The sequence below is a fragment of the Aspergillus terreus genome, genomic scaffold, assembly GCF_000149615.1.
Source record: "Aspergillus terreus NIH2624 scaffold_4 genomic scaffold, whole genome shotgun sequence".
In the NCBI taxonomy this organism is placed as follows: domain Eukaryota; kingdom Fungi; phylum Ascomycota; class Eurotiomycetes; order Eurotiales; family Aspergillaceae; genus Aspergillus; species Aspergillus terreus.
The window spans coordinates 1,648,200-1,666,281 of NT_165927.1; the positions used below are offsets into that span (position 1 = coordinate 1,648,200).

At 51.6% G+C, this 18,082-nt stretch overlaps 8 protein-coding genes across 8 annotated transcripts; 2 read left to right on the top strand and 6 right to left on the bottom strand.

Annotated features, from left to right (window-relative positions):
* Positions 1-9: 9 nt before the first annotated feature.
* Positions 10-1,967, bottom strand: ATEG_03376 (putative MFS transporter; the record flags this gene model as incomplete). The annotated part of the gene is made up of 7 exons (XM_001212554.1): positions 10-246; positions 296-400; positions 450-1,146; positions 1,217-1,263; positions 1,309-1,551; positions 1,771-1,850; positions 1,895-1,967. 7 exons carry the CDS (start codon positions 1,965-1,967, stop codon positions 10-12), a joined length of 1,482 nt encoding a protein of 493 aa, XP_001212554.1.
* An 800-nt stretch (positions 1,968-2,767) lies between these two features.
* On the top strand, positions 2,768-3,376 carry ATEG_03377 (GNAT family N-acetyltransferase; the record flags this gene model as incomplete). The annotated part of the gene is made up of 2 exons (XM_001212555.1): positions 2,768-3,007; positions 3,059-3,376. The coding sequence occupies 2 exons, from the start codon at positions 2,768-2,770 to the stop codon at positions 3,374-3,376; spliced, it is 558 nt and encodes a 185-aa protein (XP_001212555.1).
* A 2,001-nt stretch (positions 3,377-5,377) lies between these two features.
* Positions 5,378-7,067, top strand: ATEG_03378 (uncharacterized protein; the record flags this gene model as incomplete). The annotated part of the gene is made up of 2 exons (XM_001212556.1): positions 5,378-5,484; positions 5,615-7,067. The coding sequence occupies 2 exons, from the start codon at positions 5,378-5,380 to the stop codon at positions 7,065-7,067; spliced, it is 1,560 nt and encodes a 519-aa protein (XP_001212556.1).
* A 99-nt stretch (positions 7,068-7,166) lies between these two features.
* ATEG_03379 (uncharacterized protein) lies at positions 7,167-8,199 on the bottom strand (the record flags this gene model as incomplete). Its single annotated transcript, XM_001212557.1, has 5 exons — positions 7,167-7,567; positions 7,615-7,683; positions 7,742-7,825; positions 7,872-7,948; positions 8,000-8,199. 5 exons carry the CDS (start codon positions 8,197-8,199, stop codon positions 7,167-7,169), a joined length of 831 nt encoding a protein of 276 aa, XP_001212557.1.
* Positions 8,200-8,792: 593 nt separating this feature from the next.
* Positions 8,793-10,369, bottom strand: ATEG_03380 (NAD(P)/FAD-dependent oxidoreductase; the record flags this gene model as incomplete). The annotated part of the gene is made up of 2 exons (XM_001212558.1): positions 8,793-9,692; positions 9,743-10,369. The coding sequence occupies 2 exons, from the start codon at positions 10,367-10,369 to the stop codon at positions 8,793-8,795; spliced, it is 1,527 nt and encodes a 508-aa protein (XP_001212558.1).
* Positions 10,370-11,543: 1,174 nt separating this feature from the next.
* Positions 11,544-12,003, bottom strand: ATEG_03381 (uncharacterized protein; the record flags this gene model as incomplete). Its single annotated transcript, XM_001212559.1, has 2 exons — positions 11,544-11,614; positions 11,667-12,003. 2 exons carry the CDS (start codon positions 12,001-12,003, stop codon positions 11,544-11,546), a joined length of 408 nt encoding a protein of 135 aa, XP_001212559.1.
* A 1,190-nt stretch (positions 12,004-13,193) lies between these two features.
* Positions 13,194-15,939, bottom strand: ATEG_03382 (uncharacterized protein; the record flags this gene model as incomplete). The annotated part of the gene is made up of 5 exons (XM_001212560.1): positions 13,194-14,067; positions 14,120-14,376; positions 14,533-15,229; positions 15,431-15,742; positions 15,803-15,939. The coding sequence occupies 5 exons, from the start codon at positions 15,937-15,939 to the stop codon at positions 13,194-13,196; spliced, it is 2,277 nt and encodes a 758-aa protein (XP_001212560.1).
* Positions 15,940-16,513: 574 nt separating this feature from the next.
* ATEG_03383 (alpha/beta hydrolase) lies at positions 16,514-17,444 on the bottom strand (the record flags this gene model as incomplete). Its single annotated transcript, XM_001212561.1, has 3 exons — positions 16,514-16,828; positions 16,888-17,330; positions 17,384-17,444. The coding sequence occupies 3 exons, from the start codon at positions 17,442-17,444 to the stop codon at positions 16,514-16,516; spliced, it is 819 nt and encodes a 272-aa protein (XP_001212561.1).
* Positions 17,445-18,082: the final 638 nt, after the last annotated feature.

Below are 18,082 nucleotides of genomic sequence, written 5' to 3' on the forward strand. Positions count from 1 at the left end.
GTAGAATGCCTAAGCCCTCCCCTTGGCAGCCATCTCCCGGTATCGCCGCGCCGTCTTGCGTCGAATCCGTTTCCCATACACCACCATCCCCACCAGCGTCATCGTCACCCCCAGACTCATAAACCCGCACGCGATGAACATCTTCGTCAGTCCGTTCGTCTCCATCCACGGCGTGATCGCGAACGGGATGCCGATGCTAAACGCATTCCGCAGGAAGGCAATCCCCGTGAATGCATCGCCGGTGATCTACCCAGTTAGCATATTCCGTCCGTCCATCGAAAAACGCAGAACTCACATCCACATAGCTGTCAATCACCAGAGTCAAGCACGCATCGCCGATACTCCCCAGGCCAAAGCCGAACAGCGCACCTCCCACGCTCGGAAGGATCCAGTGCATGCCCTGCGCTCGTCAGTACCGGGTCCGTTCATTGCAACTAAAGAAAGCGTACTCGGTCCACTGTCACCCCAAACATGATCAACCCCCCGCACAGCGCCAGCGCCGGAAGATGCAGAATGTACAGCCGCATCTCTGGCTCGTAGTACCCCTGGTTGCGTCGCGAGAAGAACAGAATCGACCAGTCGCCCAGGAACCCGCCGTAGAACGAGCCGATCAGGTTGCCCACGAACGGCCCCAGGCTCATGTAGCCGATCTGCGCCGGGGTGAAGTGATAGGGCGGCATCGGAAACACTCGCGAAATCACGTTAGACAGAATCGTCAGCCAGACCACGCCGCACGCATACTGCAACCCACAGCACAGCACGGCGGGAAACGTGAGTAGCACTTGAAACGGGCGGTAGAAGTACGGCCAGATGGGCTCCGGGGTGTAGCTCGACAGACGCAGTCGGTGCCGCCAGGTCTGCATGGGGATCGTGCTGTCGATTTCGTGGTTGCTGGCGCTGACGGTTTCGGGTTGGTCTGCGGCTTTCATGGTTGATTTACTATCGTCTTTCAGCCCGTCCACAGCCGGTGTCTCGTCGATTGATCCTGTCCGGATGCCCTCAATGACCGTTGAATATTTGGTCTCCTCGTAGAGGACGATGAAGAGCAGGAAGAGAATGGCATTGCAAATGCCAAGGGTCCGGTACGACCACCGCCAGCCTTCTGTGGTTGCTTGGGTCCCCGCGGCCATAGGGGTAAAGGAAGCTCTGTCTGCGTCAGACAAGCACAGAAGCACATCAACACGGACTCACTCCTATCATCATCATGGTCATGTACAGGGCATTCATGCTGCCGCGGTGATGCACAAAGAACAAGTCCGCAATCTGACTCGGTTAGCCCAAGTACACAGCACAGGAAGCATGACTGACAGTGATTTGAACAATGGCCTCGTTGGTCGCCCCCGCCAACCCCTGAAGAAGGTTTGCGATATAGAGCTCCGTGAGACTCTTCAGCTCCGAAGTCCAGAACGAAGTGACCAGCATCAGCGCCGTAGACACCAAGTAAATCGGACGTCGGCCATACTTCTTGGCCAAAGGTATAAAGAACACACATCCCATCGCCAGCCCGACGAACATAACCGACATCACCTGGTTGAGCTGCGTATAGCTGACCTGGAGGTCCACGACCATCAGCTGCCAGAAGATTGGCTGGATGCTGAGTCTGTGCCTGACGTTAGTGCAGTCATTCAATGGCTAGAGAAAAAGGCCTACGCCGTAAAGATCAGACATGTCACCGCTAGGACCAGCGTGAAGTTGACAGTCTTGCGTAGTGTGCTCCAGTTCTATCTTGTTAGCACGGATTGGCGAATGAACGGACGGCATGGAACGTACCAGCGGCTCATTGGGATCTTTTGATGGAACAGGGCTGAGCATGACTACTCTATCGCGACCGGATACTTCGGCTTCATCGTCTATGCCATGTTAGCTGGTCCCACTGACAGTATACCAGACATACCTCTGATGAGAAGAAAGGTTCCGGGAGGGTGAGCATCTCCAGGAAGAGGAGCTTGGATCTCGCTGTCCACCATCGGCTCTGGTAATATCCTGTTGATGCAGAAAGAAGTCACACAGAAGACAGAGTACTGTTGGATGAAGCTGTCAGGCAAACCTCAGGGGCGCCTCCCCTTGATAAAGGAGTCCGTCGGCTCAATTCTATACATCGGTACTCGCTATGCAGATAAGATCCGGAGGCGTTCTGAAGGTTCGCACATGAGGCATAGTGTAATGCGGGGGAATCGTCGTTGCGCGTCGAGATAAGAAACAAGGGGATGGAGTGCTGGGGATGATCGTGGCGATCACGCCGAGCGTTCGGAATGGGGTCGACCTGCCCGAAACGGATAGTCCGTTGGCGCCTGGTCTATCAGTAGGCTGTCGTGTCGCTGAGGACAACAAGATTTGATGATGGTTCTCCTATAAAGCAGATATCAATAAGGATGTGATAAGTGCCGAATGGGGCAGGTCCTTCCTCTGTCACTAGGAGGATTCATATCTGACAGATAACCGACTCTTTCAATATACAAAGGCGACACGATACATCGGTAGGATAACACCGCAGTGGAGCTTGCAAAGATGGCAGGGATAGGCCCCCTACAGCTTTATCGCGTGCACAATGGTATGAACTTCGCTGCATGACAACCGACAATAGTTGAATCTTACCCTGCTCCTAGACCACCGATCAATATCCGCAGTCGCCCGTACGATCACTCTCTCTTTCTCCCAAGATCCGTTGATACGATGGTTGCGCCCCAAAGCTGCACCATGGGGAGAAGACCAACCAGAGGTTCATAGGTGGCAGGAGAGACGCATCCAACGAGCAGTCTTGGACGGGATGGTGTTTCAATCTGCACCGGCTACACAGCTCGCTAAGCTGCTTCCGCCCAAAGACCCATCCAAAGCACTGACGATACGTGACATCGAAACGAAAGACCGGCTGGATGCAGGGTCCGCAGTTCTGCTATTTCCTCCGGATGGGAGATTAAAATGGACGTTCGGACGCATGCTGTTGGCTGTCAGACTATGGGTTAAGGACAGGTTCAGTCCTCTACCAGACAAGGGAGCCGACGAAGGAGTAAGTCGAGACATACCAGCCCCTACTGGAGGACAATGCTGACTGAACCAGAGGGTGGAAATACTGATGAATGCCCACAATGATGCTATTGACAAGATCAGAGCTCAGCATGTTCAAAACGTATGGTATCTAGAGGTGGTGGCGGTCCACCCTTCGCTACAGTCCCGGGGCCTAGGCGCAAAGGTCATGCAGTGGATACTGGACTTCATCGAGCATGACGCCATTATGCTGGAGTGTACCTCTGAGAGCAACATGAACTTCTACAAGAGGTTCGGCTTTCGTGTTGTGGAGGAAGTGTCCCTCGAGGATGAAGACGGTGCGGTCAAATGCTGGATGATGCTGCGCGAAGGCACACAAAAAGAGCAATGATTATAGTGTCCGCTGTTCGTATACTAGAAAAGAAATATACACTCAGTGTAATCCCAACTCCACTCCACGAGATCGGGCAAGCGCATGCACATCGGTATCCCCCGCGGGATTTTGCCAGCATTCTTCCAGCAACTCCAACAAGAGGTTACCATCGGCGCCAATCTCCGAAAGATCACGGCGAAGAAAGAAGCACCGTCTGACGACATTTTTGAATGCGGGATCTGAATTGATGACCTTCGATTGCAATCCAGCCACAAAGACCGGATAGTGTACGGCGTTGAGAATCAATGAGTCCCTCCCTTCTGGTTCGACTGAAGCCCTGCAGATCGCGTCGAGACAGCTGAGGATGCGCGGGACAAGAAGGTCGGTTTCTGGAATTGCAGGATTAGTATAGATTTGTGGGCTTGCTTCCGGCGGCCCCTCATATAACTGGCCGTGTCGCACGGTTAAAATCCCCGCCATGCGATATGCTTCCCACAGCTGATGCTGGAGTAGGTTTCCTCTGCAGCCTGGCCAGTTCCAAAAGTCCTCCTCAGTCGCTCCGCCCTTGCCAATCCTAGAGTATATGTCAATTAATGACCGCGGTATACCGCTCATAACCTCGACGCCGTCGCTATCAGCCGACTGTTTTTGGCGGATGGTACAATATGCTCTCCAGAAGCCAAGCGAAGGATTCTGTCGGCCAATCGCAAAGGTCGGAAGATCCATCACGCCCATCACCTCCAGCAGGTGGGTGCGAAAAGGCGGCTGTTGATCTCGGCAGACATCAAGGCCTTGGGTCTGGAGGATCCGGTACATGCCATGCAGATGCATGGTCCAGGGTAGTCCGTGCACAAGCTGGATAAAATTAGCATGTGTTTGTCGGCATTTAAAGACCCAGACGCACCCCGATACTGCATAGAATTAGACCCGCAGTGAGGGTCTCGTCTTCGAGGCGGGTCACGCTACGGCTCAACTCCAGTCGGAATTGATTCAATGCCGCATCGAAGAATTCAAAGAACCGAGGTCTCATATCTCGTGATATTGATGATTGAAAAGCAACACATATGATATAGAGTGCCTTTGACTTTTGACATAGCCCTGGCAGCCGCGGTGCGAGTAGGTTTCCGGCATCGTTCACTGCAGTAGAATGCAAGGTGTGGATGCCGGAGGATAGGACTGTCAGAGTTCGTCAGAAGAATCGTATGTTGACATATATCCAGGAAACTCATTACACTGGTAGAACAGTCTCTCTTCATCGGTAGGAAATTCAGGACACCAGGAGGGTGAAACTGTAGAATCCGGAGTTGAACCGCTCTGGGATGTCCGAGGTGCGGCATCGAGAACTACATCGTTAACAATTGCCATACAACCAGATAGGGTATGGAGACACAGTCCCACCTTCGCCAAATCCATCTCCCATCAGTGGAGAAACCCCAGATGTATCTTCTGACAGTCTCTCAGTCCCCTCCCGCCGTCTCTCTCGAAGTCGATCTCTCCGTCTGCCCTTCTCTCGGAACGGAATGGCCGCTTCGACCGGCTCTCCAGCCCCAGTATACCGGCCTCGGGATGCAATGCCGCTGCCCCATCTGAGTCGCACTCCATAGCCCTCGCACGCAACACCGCGCTGGTTGCAGGCGAGACAAGCTGGACGCACGCGGTCACACTTGCGCCGCTTCGCCTTGCACGTCCAGCAACCGTCGTGCGAACGCTGACGGGGGGTCGACATGCCTAATCGGAGTTGTGAATATACCATTGCATGAGGATCCATGAAATAGGGGTCTCGATTGCCTAGCAGTTTATCAAGCATGCGGGGAGTTGGAGAGTCTGGATCCGCTCCTCATCGCCCCGCGTCGACCTGCCGCATCGGGCGTTAGCCGGCAGTTATCATTGCCGCGTTGGGGTGTAGTTTATAGTGACGGAGTTATAATAGCGAGATAGACTATGCTTCAGATCTGTATGATCGTCGTGTACATTATTCCGCACCTCTCTACTTCATACAGTCCTTACGCACTTGTGGCCATGTCGTTCAAGACTCCTGTGGCGAAATGCTCAACGCATATCCCGACTCTGGGCACTCTGGATGGATGGGAATATGACAACGGGGTGCAGCAGTTCTGCGGCATACCGTACGCGACCCTGCCCAAGCGATGGACACGATCCTGTCTAAAGACCTCGTGGGAGGGCGAATATCACAATGGGACGAAACTCGGGTATCTTCACGCTCTCCGCAACTATATCCCAATACTGACCTTGTAGAAACAACTGTCCAAGCCCAATCACCGAAGGCGACGACTCAAACGACCTAGTCCCAGTCCCACAAGCTCCCCATTTCAACTCCCCAGAGACAGATGAACTCACCGGGCTGGTAACGAACATCGTCATTCCTTGCGCACCGGGAAACCAAAAGTACCCCGTGTTCGTCTACGTGCACGGCGGCTCATTACTCTACGGCGGCGCCAACCTCCCCATCTTCGACTCGGTGAACCTCGTTTCGCACAGCATCCGCATCGGCGCACCCGTCATCTGCGTGAATTTCAACTACCGCGTCGGCCTCGGCGGGTTTCTCGCCAGCGAGGCCATCCGCCAGGAACTCCAACGCGACGGCCACGCGGGATGCGGGAACTTCGGCTTCACCGATCAACAAGTCGCGTTTGAATGGGTTCAGCGGTATATCGCCGATCTCGGCGGCGACCCAGACCAGGTCACGGCCGTGGGCGAGTCTGCGGGCGGCATTTCCATCAGCAATCAGATGGCCGCTGCGCGTCCGCCGAGGTTCCGTCGTGCGGTGTGCATGTCTGGCCTGTCGGTGTCGATCCCGCCATGGACGATGGAGCAGCATGAAGAGCTCTTTCGGGCTACGTGTCAGTATTCTGATATCGATCCGGTGCGACCGGATGTGATGGATTGTCTTCGTCGGGTGCCGCAGCAGGACCTCGCCAACGCTACCAGCGCGATTCAGGGGGTCTTGTCTGGCACGGGGAATCCGTGTCTGGATGGGTGGTTCTACAGGGCGGACCCGTTGGGGATCAGGGAGCCCCCGGAATGGGTGGAGGCTTTCATGCTCGGGGATACGTATCACGAGGGCGTCATCTTCCACTTGAACCTGTTAGAAGACGACTACGCGTCTGTCCGCAGGACGCTATTCGACCATATTGGCAATGATGAAGAGACCAACCAGATCCTCGCAGAGTACGGTATTCGGCCCGACATGCCCCAGGAGGAGTTCCTCAGACGGGTCGAGCATATGTGCGGAGATGTGATATTCAAGATTCCAAACTATGCGACGGTTCTCGCCAGCGAGCGGCTGGCTGACAGCAACGCCCTCTTTGCGTACCATTTCGACCAACGATCCCGACTGAAGAACGCCCTGGAAGGGACGGCGTATCACGCGCACGAGCTACTCTATCTCTTCGGCAATCTGGATAATGAGCTGTCGGAAAAGGAGATCCGCATGTCGCGAGACTTTGCCACGGCGTGGATTAAATTCTGCTACGGCCAGTCGCCGTGGACACAGAACAAAGGGACATGGAAGGTATGGGGGCCCGACAGCGTGCAGGCTGTGAAGGATGAGAGTGCAGACGAGGAGGTGCGTTCGTACGAGCGTATGAAGCGTCTACTTGGCCTAGGGAATGGGGAGACATGGCGAAGGTGGCTTAACGGTGTCGATGCGTTGGTCAACAAGCGGATGAATTTGGGGCATGCTAAATAACGCTGTCTCAGCGATTCAATCGTCCGATAACTAAACCCATCTTGCAGAATATAATGTTACAGCATGGCAGTCCTCATTCTCAGCCAGCGTCAACTTCGCTCATGGTAACACATAACCACCATCGATGATCACATCACTTCCAGTCATATACGACGACGCATCACTGGCAAGATAGAGATACAACCCCTTAATCTCCTTCACATGGCCCTGCCTCCCCAGCGCCGACATCCGATACGCCTCGTTGAGCACACGCGGCTCGGCGCCCATCTTCGTCTCGAAGAAGCCGGGAGAAACAATATTCACGCGTGCGAAATCCCGCCACTCGCGGGCGATCGACTTGCCAAAATGGGTCACGAAAGCCTTGCTACCGTTGTAGATGGGCTGGTCAACGGGGACGTTGACAATGTGGCCGCTCATGCTGGAGGTGATGATCAGGTTGCCGAACCCTTGTTGGCGGAATACCTCGCCAACGTACTTGGCGCAGTAGAGTACGCCGTCGACTGTAGCTGTTTAGCTGGGGAAGGGTATGTTGGGAGGGGATGCGTACCATTCACCGACATCTGCTTGCGGTACTCCTCGAGGGTCGTCTCGAGAATCCCCTTGGAGATGCCCATTCCTGCATACTTTAGCAACTGGATCACCCAAGCCAGCAGGACGGGAAGATGGAAGCATACCAGCATTGGCTACAAAAACGTCAATCTTCCCAAATTCTTGGACGGCGTCGGCGATGCCCTTCTGGACCGCTTCCGCATCGGAAACTGCGTCTGGTTAGCACGTTCTTCTATCAGTACACAACATACGAACCATCCACTTTGTATGCAGCGGTCTTGGCCCCATGCAGCTTAGCCAAGCCCTGCGCTTTCTCAATTGCAACGTCGTTGCTTCCACCGTCATTAGGAAACTCGCTTCCAACGACAGACTGACACACTTACGAGTTATACCACATCGCAACATTCGCCCCTGCCTCAGCCATCGCCTCCGAGACAGCATATCCAATACCATCAGCGGCACCGGTGACAACAACTACCTTCCCGCTCAGACTCAGCTGCTCCAGCACGTTGTTCGGGGTGTTGGGGAACGGCCGGGGGAAGCCATCTCGGACGACGGCACTATCCTGGATGGACATGGACATTTTGACGGTGTTATGCAGGTGGCGGCGGTTGTGGCGTGAGAAAAGGCAATATAAAGTGATTATGGTCGATATCAACGGCTTTTAACACATGGCCGTGACGGGCAACAGACAACAGACGGTTAAAAGCGCCTGCCCCACCTGGGCTTTAACCGATGTGAATCCCACGCTATGTCGCGCTATGGAGGACCTCCTTCGCATCGCAGTCGTGCAATAATAATTCCCCCTGTCGTGCCATGGCGTCGAAATGAAACCCCGCGATACCCCGCTGTCGTCCGGAGAACAGTCCGCCGAGATCAACACTATGGATGGAGTATACAGACAGTCTATGTAGACACCCGCGGATGACATGCGTCCATCGGTATGCGGCTACGTCACGCGGAACCGACTGCATGTAAGACTATCGAATAGGCAGGATGGTCTATAGCGGGGTTCCATGGATAACCGCTGTGTTGAGCTTTAACTGGAAGAATTAATAATCTATTGAATAAGGTATACTATGTGTGTTGTTGCCTAGACACAGAAACAACTCATCTAAACCCCGTGTAAACCAATGTCTCGGTGTCCACGGTCCCTTATACCGATCCAACTGAAACCTACAGCTTTGCGTCCCTGGGCAATACTGAGTTCTGAACCCGTTCTTCCGTCACAAGCATCTCCTTCGGGAACCATGAAAGGTCTTCGTTTCCAGCAAGTCCATCATGCTTCAACAGCATCCGCCCTAACGCCTTACCAGAGAGCCAGGTCTGCACCATGCCCTCTCCACAGCAAGCATTCGAAATCCATTCGCCCCCCTTGCCTTCTGCCGGCGAGTCTCTCAAGGTCGCAGATCGAGGCAACTTGCCAACCCAAGGCAGTCCATCGGCACTATACGCCATGCTGCCGGTCCACATCTGTTCCACGCTGGGACCAGAAACGCTCCCCCAATTCTCGCGACCAAAGATAGCGCTCAACGCGCCAGATAGATGGATATCGGCGTAGAAGCTCAGCTCCGAGTCAGTGGCGATGCCCAAATCACCAACGCCTCCAGCTTCGCTTTGCGCGAATCCGCCTCCAAACATCATCTTCCCGGCTGTTTCAGCATCCCCGTCGCAGGGAAGCTGGGTCAGATAATCGAAACCTCGGTCGTAATTGATTAGCCATGAGCGGTGTTCCCCCTGGCAGACAAACTTGCTTCCGGGGTTTTGCGCCGACATTTGTCCGCGTAGTGGGAACAGTCTGCCTCTCACCCCTGGGAGTAGGTGGCCGGCATGGGCGTTCGTACAGTGGACTACATGGCGAGCCTTGATGGTACCCCTCGGTGTGACAACCGTGTATGGGAGTGCAGCTGTCTCTGCGGTGGATCGAATCTCGGTCACAGGAGTGTGTGTTTCAATAGAAAGATTGTCTGGGAACTCCTTTCGCAGGTGGTCCAACAACCCGGTGACGAACCGGTAGGGCCACATGGCTCCTGCAGGGCCTGCGATGATGCCGCAGGCTCGGGGAAGAGAATACTCCTAGTGATGATATTAGTGTCTAAATCAGTACATATATTCTTCTTGCATACCTTGGGAATGTCTTCCTTCTCGATCAGTTTCCATTCCGCAGCCTCGTCAGGCATACACTCCTTAAACCGCTGTATACAACTTGCTGAAGCTCGCCACCTCTCCTCGTCGAAATGCACACTCAGAAACTGCACCTTCCTCACCTGGGCCTTTTCAGTAAGATCATATTCCTCCGCAACCTCCAGCAGCTCCGGTCGGTGTGCGAGTCGAAACTTCATGATCCGCTTGGCAATGTCCAGCCCAAATGTTGCCTCAAATTCAGTAAAGTCCTCGGCGGTCTCGAGGATGTGGCCGCCATTTCGGCCTGTCGCCCCACTGCATACATCTCTCGCTTCGAGAATGACAATCGAGGGCCTGGAAGATTTCGCGCCAGAGTCTGTAGACTCTTCGAGTAGGGTCCTTGCAATCGATGCAGCGGTGATCCCGGAGCCGATGATCACGACGTCTGCCTCAGCGGGCAGCTGGGCGGACTGGATCTTTGAGAGTTCCGGGTGCGGTGTCCTCAGCCAGAACGATGATGTCGGGTTGGGCGTGGGAATTCCCGGATCTGAGAAGATGCGGTCCAAAGCAGCTTGACGGTCTTTGACGGGGATTCCCGTATCGGACAGGAAATAGCGCACGAGTGCCATGATAGAGAATACGGGGTATTTAGAGCGTCCCGAGGTATGTCAAGGAGCCTCTGGATGAGCGAACTAGCGATTCATGAGGAACAAGGCTGGTTGCAGGGTGCGCTCTATGTAGGCTGGGGAGTCACGCCAAGGTGAGTGGGGGAGAATCCGATCTGATATCGGCGATGCTGCGGATTACCCCATTAGGCAGGTTGACCCTTTTCATATTATGGCTTGATGTCGAATAGACTACCTAGGCTTCTATGAACAGGATGGACTTTACGATTAGGATGGACTTTCTTTTTCAGTAGAACCCAGCACGTTTTCATCTCCAGAGAGTTGGTCTGGTTCGTACCAAGGCATGAGTAACCCTACTACTGTATGACTCAACATGGTACGGCAAATCAGTCGGCAGTCGCTGCAGATAGGTGAAGCACGATGCGATTACTTCCTGATGAGGCTATCCCTGTCAGAGGCGAGATCATTCCGTTTCAGGCATAAAGTGGTGATCACGAAAAGCAATGACGGTCTGCTCTGGAGTCACTAGGGTAGACTCAAAATGAGAGATGACTTTATTGTATGGATTTTGCCGGTCGCATTTGCTTCTGACAGTATGGCATAGATAAGCCCTAGATAAAGTCTCATTACATCTTCCTTTTGAGTGGAGTTCAATGGGGATAGCACGGAGTAAAGATATGCGACGTTCAGTCAAAGTGTCGGAAAATTTCTGGGCCACAGATTCGAAGATAATAGCGCCTAGATGTTGCACCCATAAAGCGACAAGGGTCCCTGCAAATTGGGCCCTGGTCGTTTTTGGCCCCAGCATGAGCTTAAGTCGATTTAGCTTAGATGGAACATTCCCAGCGCTTGGAAAAGCAACATATATCGGCAAGAACAACAACAACGTTTGCGACTATCAAATATATTCGAGGGAGCCCCCAGAATAACTGTGTATACCATGCTCGTCGTTTCTGCTCCACTGATCATAAAACCGTATAGTCGTAACACATCCCTGTCCCTGAAGGTCCAGCCTGGGGACTATGTACATCAATATCGACAGAAGCTCGATCCACACAGTAGATGAGCGTCATCGAAATATACAACAATACCAGCAGAGCATATGGTGTGGTACTCGCAGTCCGATTCTCGATTATGCGCGGTCGAAGGCAAGGTAGGAAGGACGACATCGGAAGGCTCATTCAGCTGGTTTGAACTCGTACCGGACACACCCAACATCGACCCAACCGCCGGCCCCTCCGTTGATGCCTAAATCTCTATGTCAGTAAATGGCGTGGTGAGGTAGAAGGGCAATTCTCACAATCTTTCCAGTTGTTTTGGAGGAGATCCACACACATCGTCCCCTCAAAGGGCTCAACCACATCTTGTGGCTCTCCCTCACAATCTTCAACCCAGGAGATCACATAGTGATAGAGCGTGCCCTTTGCTTCATGCGTCCATGTAACTTGATTTATGCCAGGTGCCATTACACCCAGATATTCGAGACAATCTTCGGCACCAGCGTACTGCGTCTCCTGAGCTACATCACCGTGTCTGGGAAACTCGTCAACACCGTAGCAGTTTTGAACCATCGCTTGCGCAATGGCCACTAAACAAAGGGTACAAGTAAGGAGGAAGTATGTGGGAGTTGAAGCCATGGCGTATCAAAGAGACGAGTAATGGAGGTTTGAATCTGGTGCCGTCCTGATGCACGATGGAATAATCATCGAGTCTGGAGGTATCGGGGTCCACAGGGACATTTTAATCCTGGTGATCCAAATACACGTACAAACACAAGTGACTTATATGATCCTCCATGAAATGTTGAGACACTACAGCATTGAGGGTCACCACTCTCATAACATACTATACCTCGCTTATCTGCATGGTATAGCCGCTAAGAGTGTTCAGGCCGCCATGGAGGCTCTACACCCGAACGAATGGGACAGATGCCCTGGAAGCATTCGTATTTTTAGCGCTGCCAGGAATGCCAACGAAGAGCCCTAAACGTAGCGGTGAGCCACGTCAACGCAATAAAGTTCCACACAACAGAGAGGGGGATTTCGCCCGGATCCTTCCACTGACAACACACTCATCTTAGGTTTGTGATAGGATCATAAAGCAGAGAGTGAGGCTTCACATGACAGAGGACGCGCCGACCCAGACTTTTCGATGTTCATCAGATGGATTGTTTCTCGGCCAGGACCAAAGAAGTGGCTACGACCATAGCTTCCACTCCAGTAAATGGAATCCTGACCTGACCGAGCCGATGAGGCGAGCCAGCCTACTCAATTGTGATTGATGCAGCTGAATGTGATAGACATCATCTGGGCTTTGGGCAGATTGGGTCCGAATGACATTCCTTTCTTTTTCTCAGGTGCCTAAGCGAGTTTGGTTGAGACCAATCGTAACGCAATTCGAGACGATATCACTCCTAGAAAATCACGGTGTAATATCTTTATTGTTTACAGTATGTATATTAAACTATGCCTTAGGTTGTAATTACATTATTAGAGTATAACATAGGTGCATTACTGCATTCCTTTTCGTTGGATTCCCAGCTACTCCAGACTACGTTAACCTGGTTGAAAACACATGTCGTAAGAACCGTTTCAGTCTACGCATGTGGTATATCGTTGGCTGCTTATAATAACAGAGAAAGTACATTCTCTGGTCCCATTTGCTTTGTTTACGAGCCCGAGCTCGCCGAAAATGCACAGTGCAGACCTGAAGATACCTGGGAAGCAGGCTAAAAGCAACCCCATCTTTCGACCCTTCAAGTGTGGTAATCCTATCCAGTAGTAACCATTGCAGACATGAAGGGACATTTTCAATTTTGTTTAAAGCTTTACATGTACATTTGACCCTCTGAAGGCTGTACTACATCGCAGGACGTGAAACTGCAATGCGGAAAACGAGTCTCCCCATTACAGTCGGAATCAACACATTCCATTTCCAAGGATGCCCTATCCCCAATGGAATTCCTTGCTGGTACAATTTCGCCCCATATAATAGGCTTCGTTCCCGGATTGACATCATGTCGCGGGGGGTGGCAAGCTGCGCTAATCGCAGCACTGCAGCTTCCAGCCAGGGGAATACATGACCCATACGTCCTCATCGATAGGACGCCAAGAGCCAGTACCATCAAGCTGCCTACCGCTATTGCCAGCACCAGCGCCATGGGTGACCAGCCGCATGCGTTGACGTCCGCATCTGGCACGCGTTTCTGTGTTGCATCATACATGATGACTCGGACATAGAAGATACTTTCAGAAACCAACCAGTGAAGGACGGTGTAGCTCACGAGGAGCGGGATGCTATAGCGGTATGGAAGGCTGAGCCAGTATGTGGAACGTTGAGAACCTTCACGCGGTCCCGAAACACGCAAACCTTTCTTTGGCGTAGACCTGGGTTTCTCAGCATTTGTTGTGGTCCTTGTACTCGCCACAGCATACCCGTCGTATTCGGCAGCCATGACCATGGAAGTTAGGATCGTGTTGTAGAAGAAATATGACAAGGAAATAGCGAGCTGCGGAGTATTTGCCACGAGGACATTCCCCAGGATCGTGGAATTTATGCGGAATATGATTGTGGAAGCGTTCATTGCGCCTAGCCCTAGTTTCCAAAGAGCATTCAAGCTTGTGCCGGTGTTTGAAACCAGTCTATAATCGCTGAGACCACGGTTGAGCAATAGGCCGGAAGCAACGATGCAGCCGACACATCTGGGCAAAAGTTAGCATCGCATTATGGTGACTCTGGCAGACCGAGGTATACAAAATAAGCGTGAAGCCCCATTGCAGAACGTTACCAGATTTCCACCATCGCGTTGTTTGTCGGCGGAGTCTTCTTGGGATAACGTGGCTTCCAGTGCCATTCCAATGCCCGTGTTCACTTTTCCAGTCGTCTTTGGGTGATAGACATCGACCTTGCGTTATCGGATCGGGATTTGAAAGGAAAGACGCGATGGCGTCGCCGATAGTCAGAAGACGAGGTTCGCGTTCATAGAACGCAATGAAAACGATGCAGACGACCTTTATCAAGTTGGTTATGATAACCACGATGGAGAACAATGGACTGAACAACAGCTGGCAATGCTCTTCCACCTTCACACTAAGACAGCCATCGACGTTGTAATGGTTTGTGTATTGGCTAAAGATCATGGCCGTTTTGTCTACCTTGTCACAAACGCTGTCTTCGGCGAAGAAGTCTATATTTTTGGCCCACGTGCTATTCTCCCAATTGCCTGGATTATCCAAATGATGCTGGATTTCCTCGCGAGTTCTCGGCATAGGAGACCAGACATAATGAATCAGCTGAGTGATGTCAACGCATAGAGGATCTCTGTTGTTTCGCGACAGACACGATGGCAGATGGCTTGAGTCAAAGCTCGCGGTTGTATCATTGAAATATGGGATCGTCAATCGCCACTCGGTCCGTGACCAATTCGTTCCAAGAATCTGCCAGTTGGCTAAGTCCTTTTGTAACCGTGATTTGGTGCATGTGTAGTAGTTCCCAATACACATCCACCCGTACGGCGCTGCGGTGACCAACGGTCCATAGTTGTTCACTGAATTTCCCACACCCGCCGAGAGTAGGGTATCTTGATCATTCCATGTGACGTTGTTGGACAAGATAATTAACTCCCCGTGCCCAGCGAGGTAGCTAACAGAAAAGACATCGACGCATTGCTCTTTCGTGAGACTTTTCGGCTTCTCGCGTTCGATGTTCGAGCTGAAGCTGAACAATGACTGGTCCATTTCTGATTGGAAACAAGAGCTGGAATTTTGATGAAGATGCAACGGCTGAGTACCATCGTAGTCTGCGGGAGCGATGTATATATTGTACTCATTGGACCCTTGAGACGAGACTATAACAGAGTTATACCTGCGCGTGAAGTGTCAGGATTCCAACATATGGCTCGGAAATCAGGAAACGGCCACCAACAATGCATGGATAGGAAAGGTTGTCACGACCAATGTAGCCCACATAAGCTTGTGTCTTTTGGTCAATTTTCCGATATTGCGATGACTGGGGACTCCTATATCCATCCAGGATCTCTGGCAGTGTGCCCGGTCAACATCGTACCTTGTAGGCGCGGCGACGAATTGAGCGCAATAGTTACTGGTGGATAGAATTATCGTCCCCAGAACGTTGATGAGCAGGTGGAGTCCGATAGACGATTGCTTTGTGGTAGTACAGCTTCCTTCATACAATGATACTGTCGCAATTCCGTCCTGCTTCGGTCTCGAATAACCAATGCTGAAAGCAGTGATGGCGAGAATAATGTTCACCAGCAAAGCGATACAGGCCGCTGCAGCACACAGTTTCATTCCTGGAGCCATATCTGGCTTCTTCGTAGTCTTCGACTCATCGTCCTCCAAACTGTCATTTGCATCGCTGTGTCTCTGTTCAGCTAGGGCTACGAGGACGAACATCGAAATGGTATATACTGCTTACCTTCCTGTCGTGCCTTCTGTGGCTGCTGCTTTGGCGGCCTCGCTGCGATCATGGACTTGTAATTTTTTAAATGATCCAATCTTCAATATCCTGTTTCCAAGCATTGATGGTTGGCTATAGCGATGTAATATTGCCATTGGGGCGATGCTCGCACTGGACCACAAGCTCAGCCCAGAATGAGTAAGATCCGTCGCAAGAGGCAACGCAGGAAAAGCCTTCCTAGGTATGAATATATGCCTTTGTATCTGCCGACTCCTTAAGCGCCGTATTTACAGCTCTCCGTGGGTGGGGGCTGGATACGAAACCTTCCCTGCAGTAGCGTTGTTATCCTAGATCTGGGGACCAACCCCAAGTGCAGTTTTGCCGCCATGGAACTACTCTTTGAACTAAGACAACGCGCACATAAACACACACAGACTCTCCCCCCTCTTTCACCCAGAGAGTAATGGATTTGTGCATTATGTTTTATAGTGTAGCGTTTGTAGGACTGGACACCTAAGATATCCTGTTCCCAAAAGTGGGCCCATTCCTGGAGTACATACCCGTGCTAGGTGTCGTGGACACAGCACACCACAGCGCAAAAGGCATGTTCGAATCCTTCGGACTATCGAGGTAAAATATGAACAATACATTACACTCGCTCAAATCATATGCTAGGAATGTCCACGAGACGACTGGCACAACGTTTGACAGCCCTCAGCAAAATACAACTCATATGTCTTCCCAATCTTCCCATATGCCGGACCCGTGTTTCCAGCCCAGTGACTCGCTTATAAATTCGACAACCCTCTTCGTAACTTCTTCTTCGTGGGGCACATAGTGCGTGCCATCGAAGCAGACGAGTTTTCCATTTGGACAGATTTCCAGCAAATCCTCAGTCTCGGCTGGCGGGATCATAGTGTCATAATTTCCTGCAATATGAAGGATCGGTGTCTGTATCGGGTGCGTATAATATGCCTCATACGCCGGGTGCGAAAGCCTAAACCCACTAAAACAGACAGTAAACCGGAGCGGTGGGTGATGGAACTGACAAGGGAACCCGTTAGAAAGAGCACTGGACCGTACCATATGGATTGAATGCTCACCTTTGGTAATCCAGTCTGCTTGTTGCTGTTTTCCCTCTCCAGCAATGTGGTCAAGATGATGGCGAGACAAGCGCCTAAGGAGAATCCTATGACCCCAATGAAAGGACCATCGCTGCGTATGACGTCGCGTAGAAAAGGGATGGAAGACTCAGGGCCGAGAAAATTAACTTCATGGATGTCACCATAGCCCCATATGTGCGATTCACTATAATTGTGGTCGTTGTATGACTCGCGGATCAGTGAGTCGAAGCTGTGGTTGTTCTCAACGTCGTCAACAGGACGGTTATCTGGGATAGTGAACGGCGCATCTGGATAGACAAACTCGACTCCGCCGGGAAAGCTTGGGTCTTGTCCTTTTGATAGGCTTGAGCATAATGCCTCGTGGAATCGTTCTCGGATCTCTTTCGTTTTGATTTGGAAGAAGTCTCCGGACTGGCAATTTCCTGTGCGATTTATGAACAGTGCTCTCAATGTGAAGATATATGTGCCAACGTACCGTGGAGCATCAATATCTTGGCCTTTCTTTTGGTGGGAGGTGCTGGTTTGATTGGAGCCATGATGATGTTCTCAATAGACAGTCGATTTTGTTCTGGTTGCAGGATACAACATTCACCACAGGGTAGTCGGTAGCGATTTTATAGTCGTAGATCGGGCACGTGGATCATGCGCGCCGATCTTGACGTAGCAGATCCAAATATTATTTTACTTTTGAGCTCCGAACAAGATGCTTGAATATTTTTTAGATAGGAAACTTGTTTTCCTATCTATACGGACTTGCCGATACTCGATTGGCAACAGTTTCAACGAAGGCCTGGATCTCTTTGACGACAATGACGACTGGAAACGGTTAAAAAACCGTGCAGGCTATAAAATAAAATGGACTGGAAATTGGTGTCGCCTGAGGAGTGGCAATTGCCCTCTACTTATAGCTGAGGGTTTAGAAAACTGGTTACAATCAAATGCCAATGGGGGATTACATCGGAGCTGACTGATGCATTACCAACAGGATAGTTCCCACAGCATAGCGATGAAATGGTGAGTTTCTATACCGGATGAATGAGGATGCATCAAGAGGTGACACAAAAGGATCTTCTGAGCTGTACTGCTGCCATGTGGTCCGGGCCGGATTGGAATGGCAGGATAAGCAGTAAATGACATAGTGTGAACAATGAGCATAACCTGCATATGCGCAACA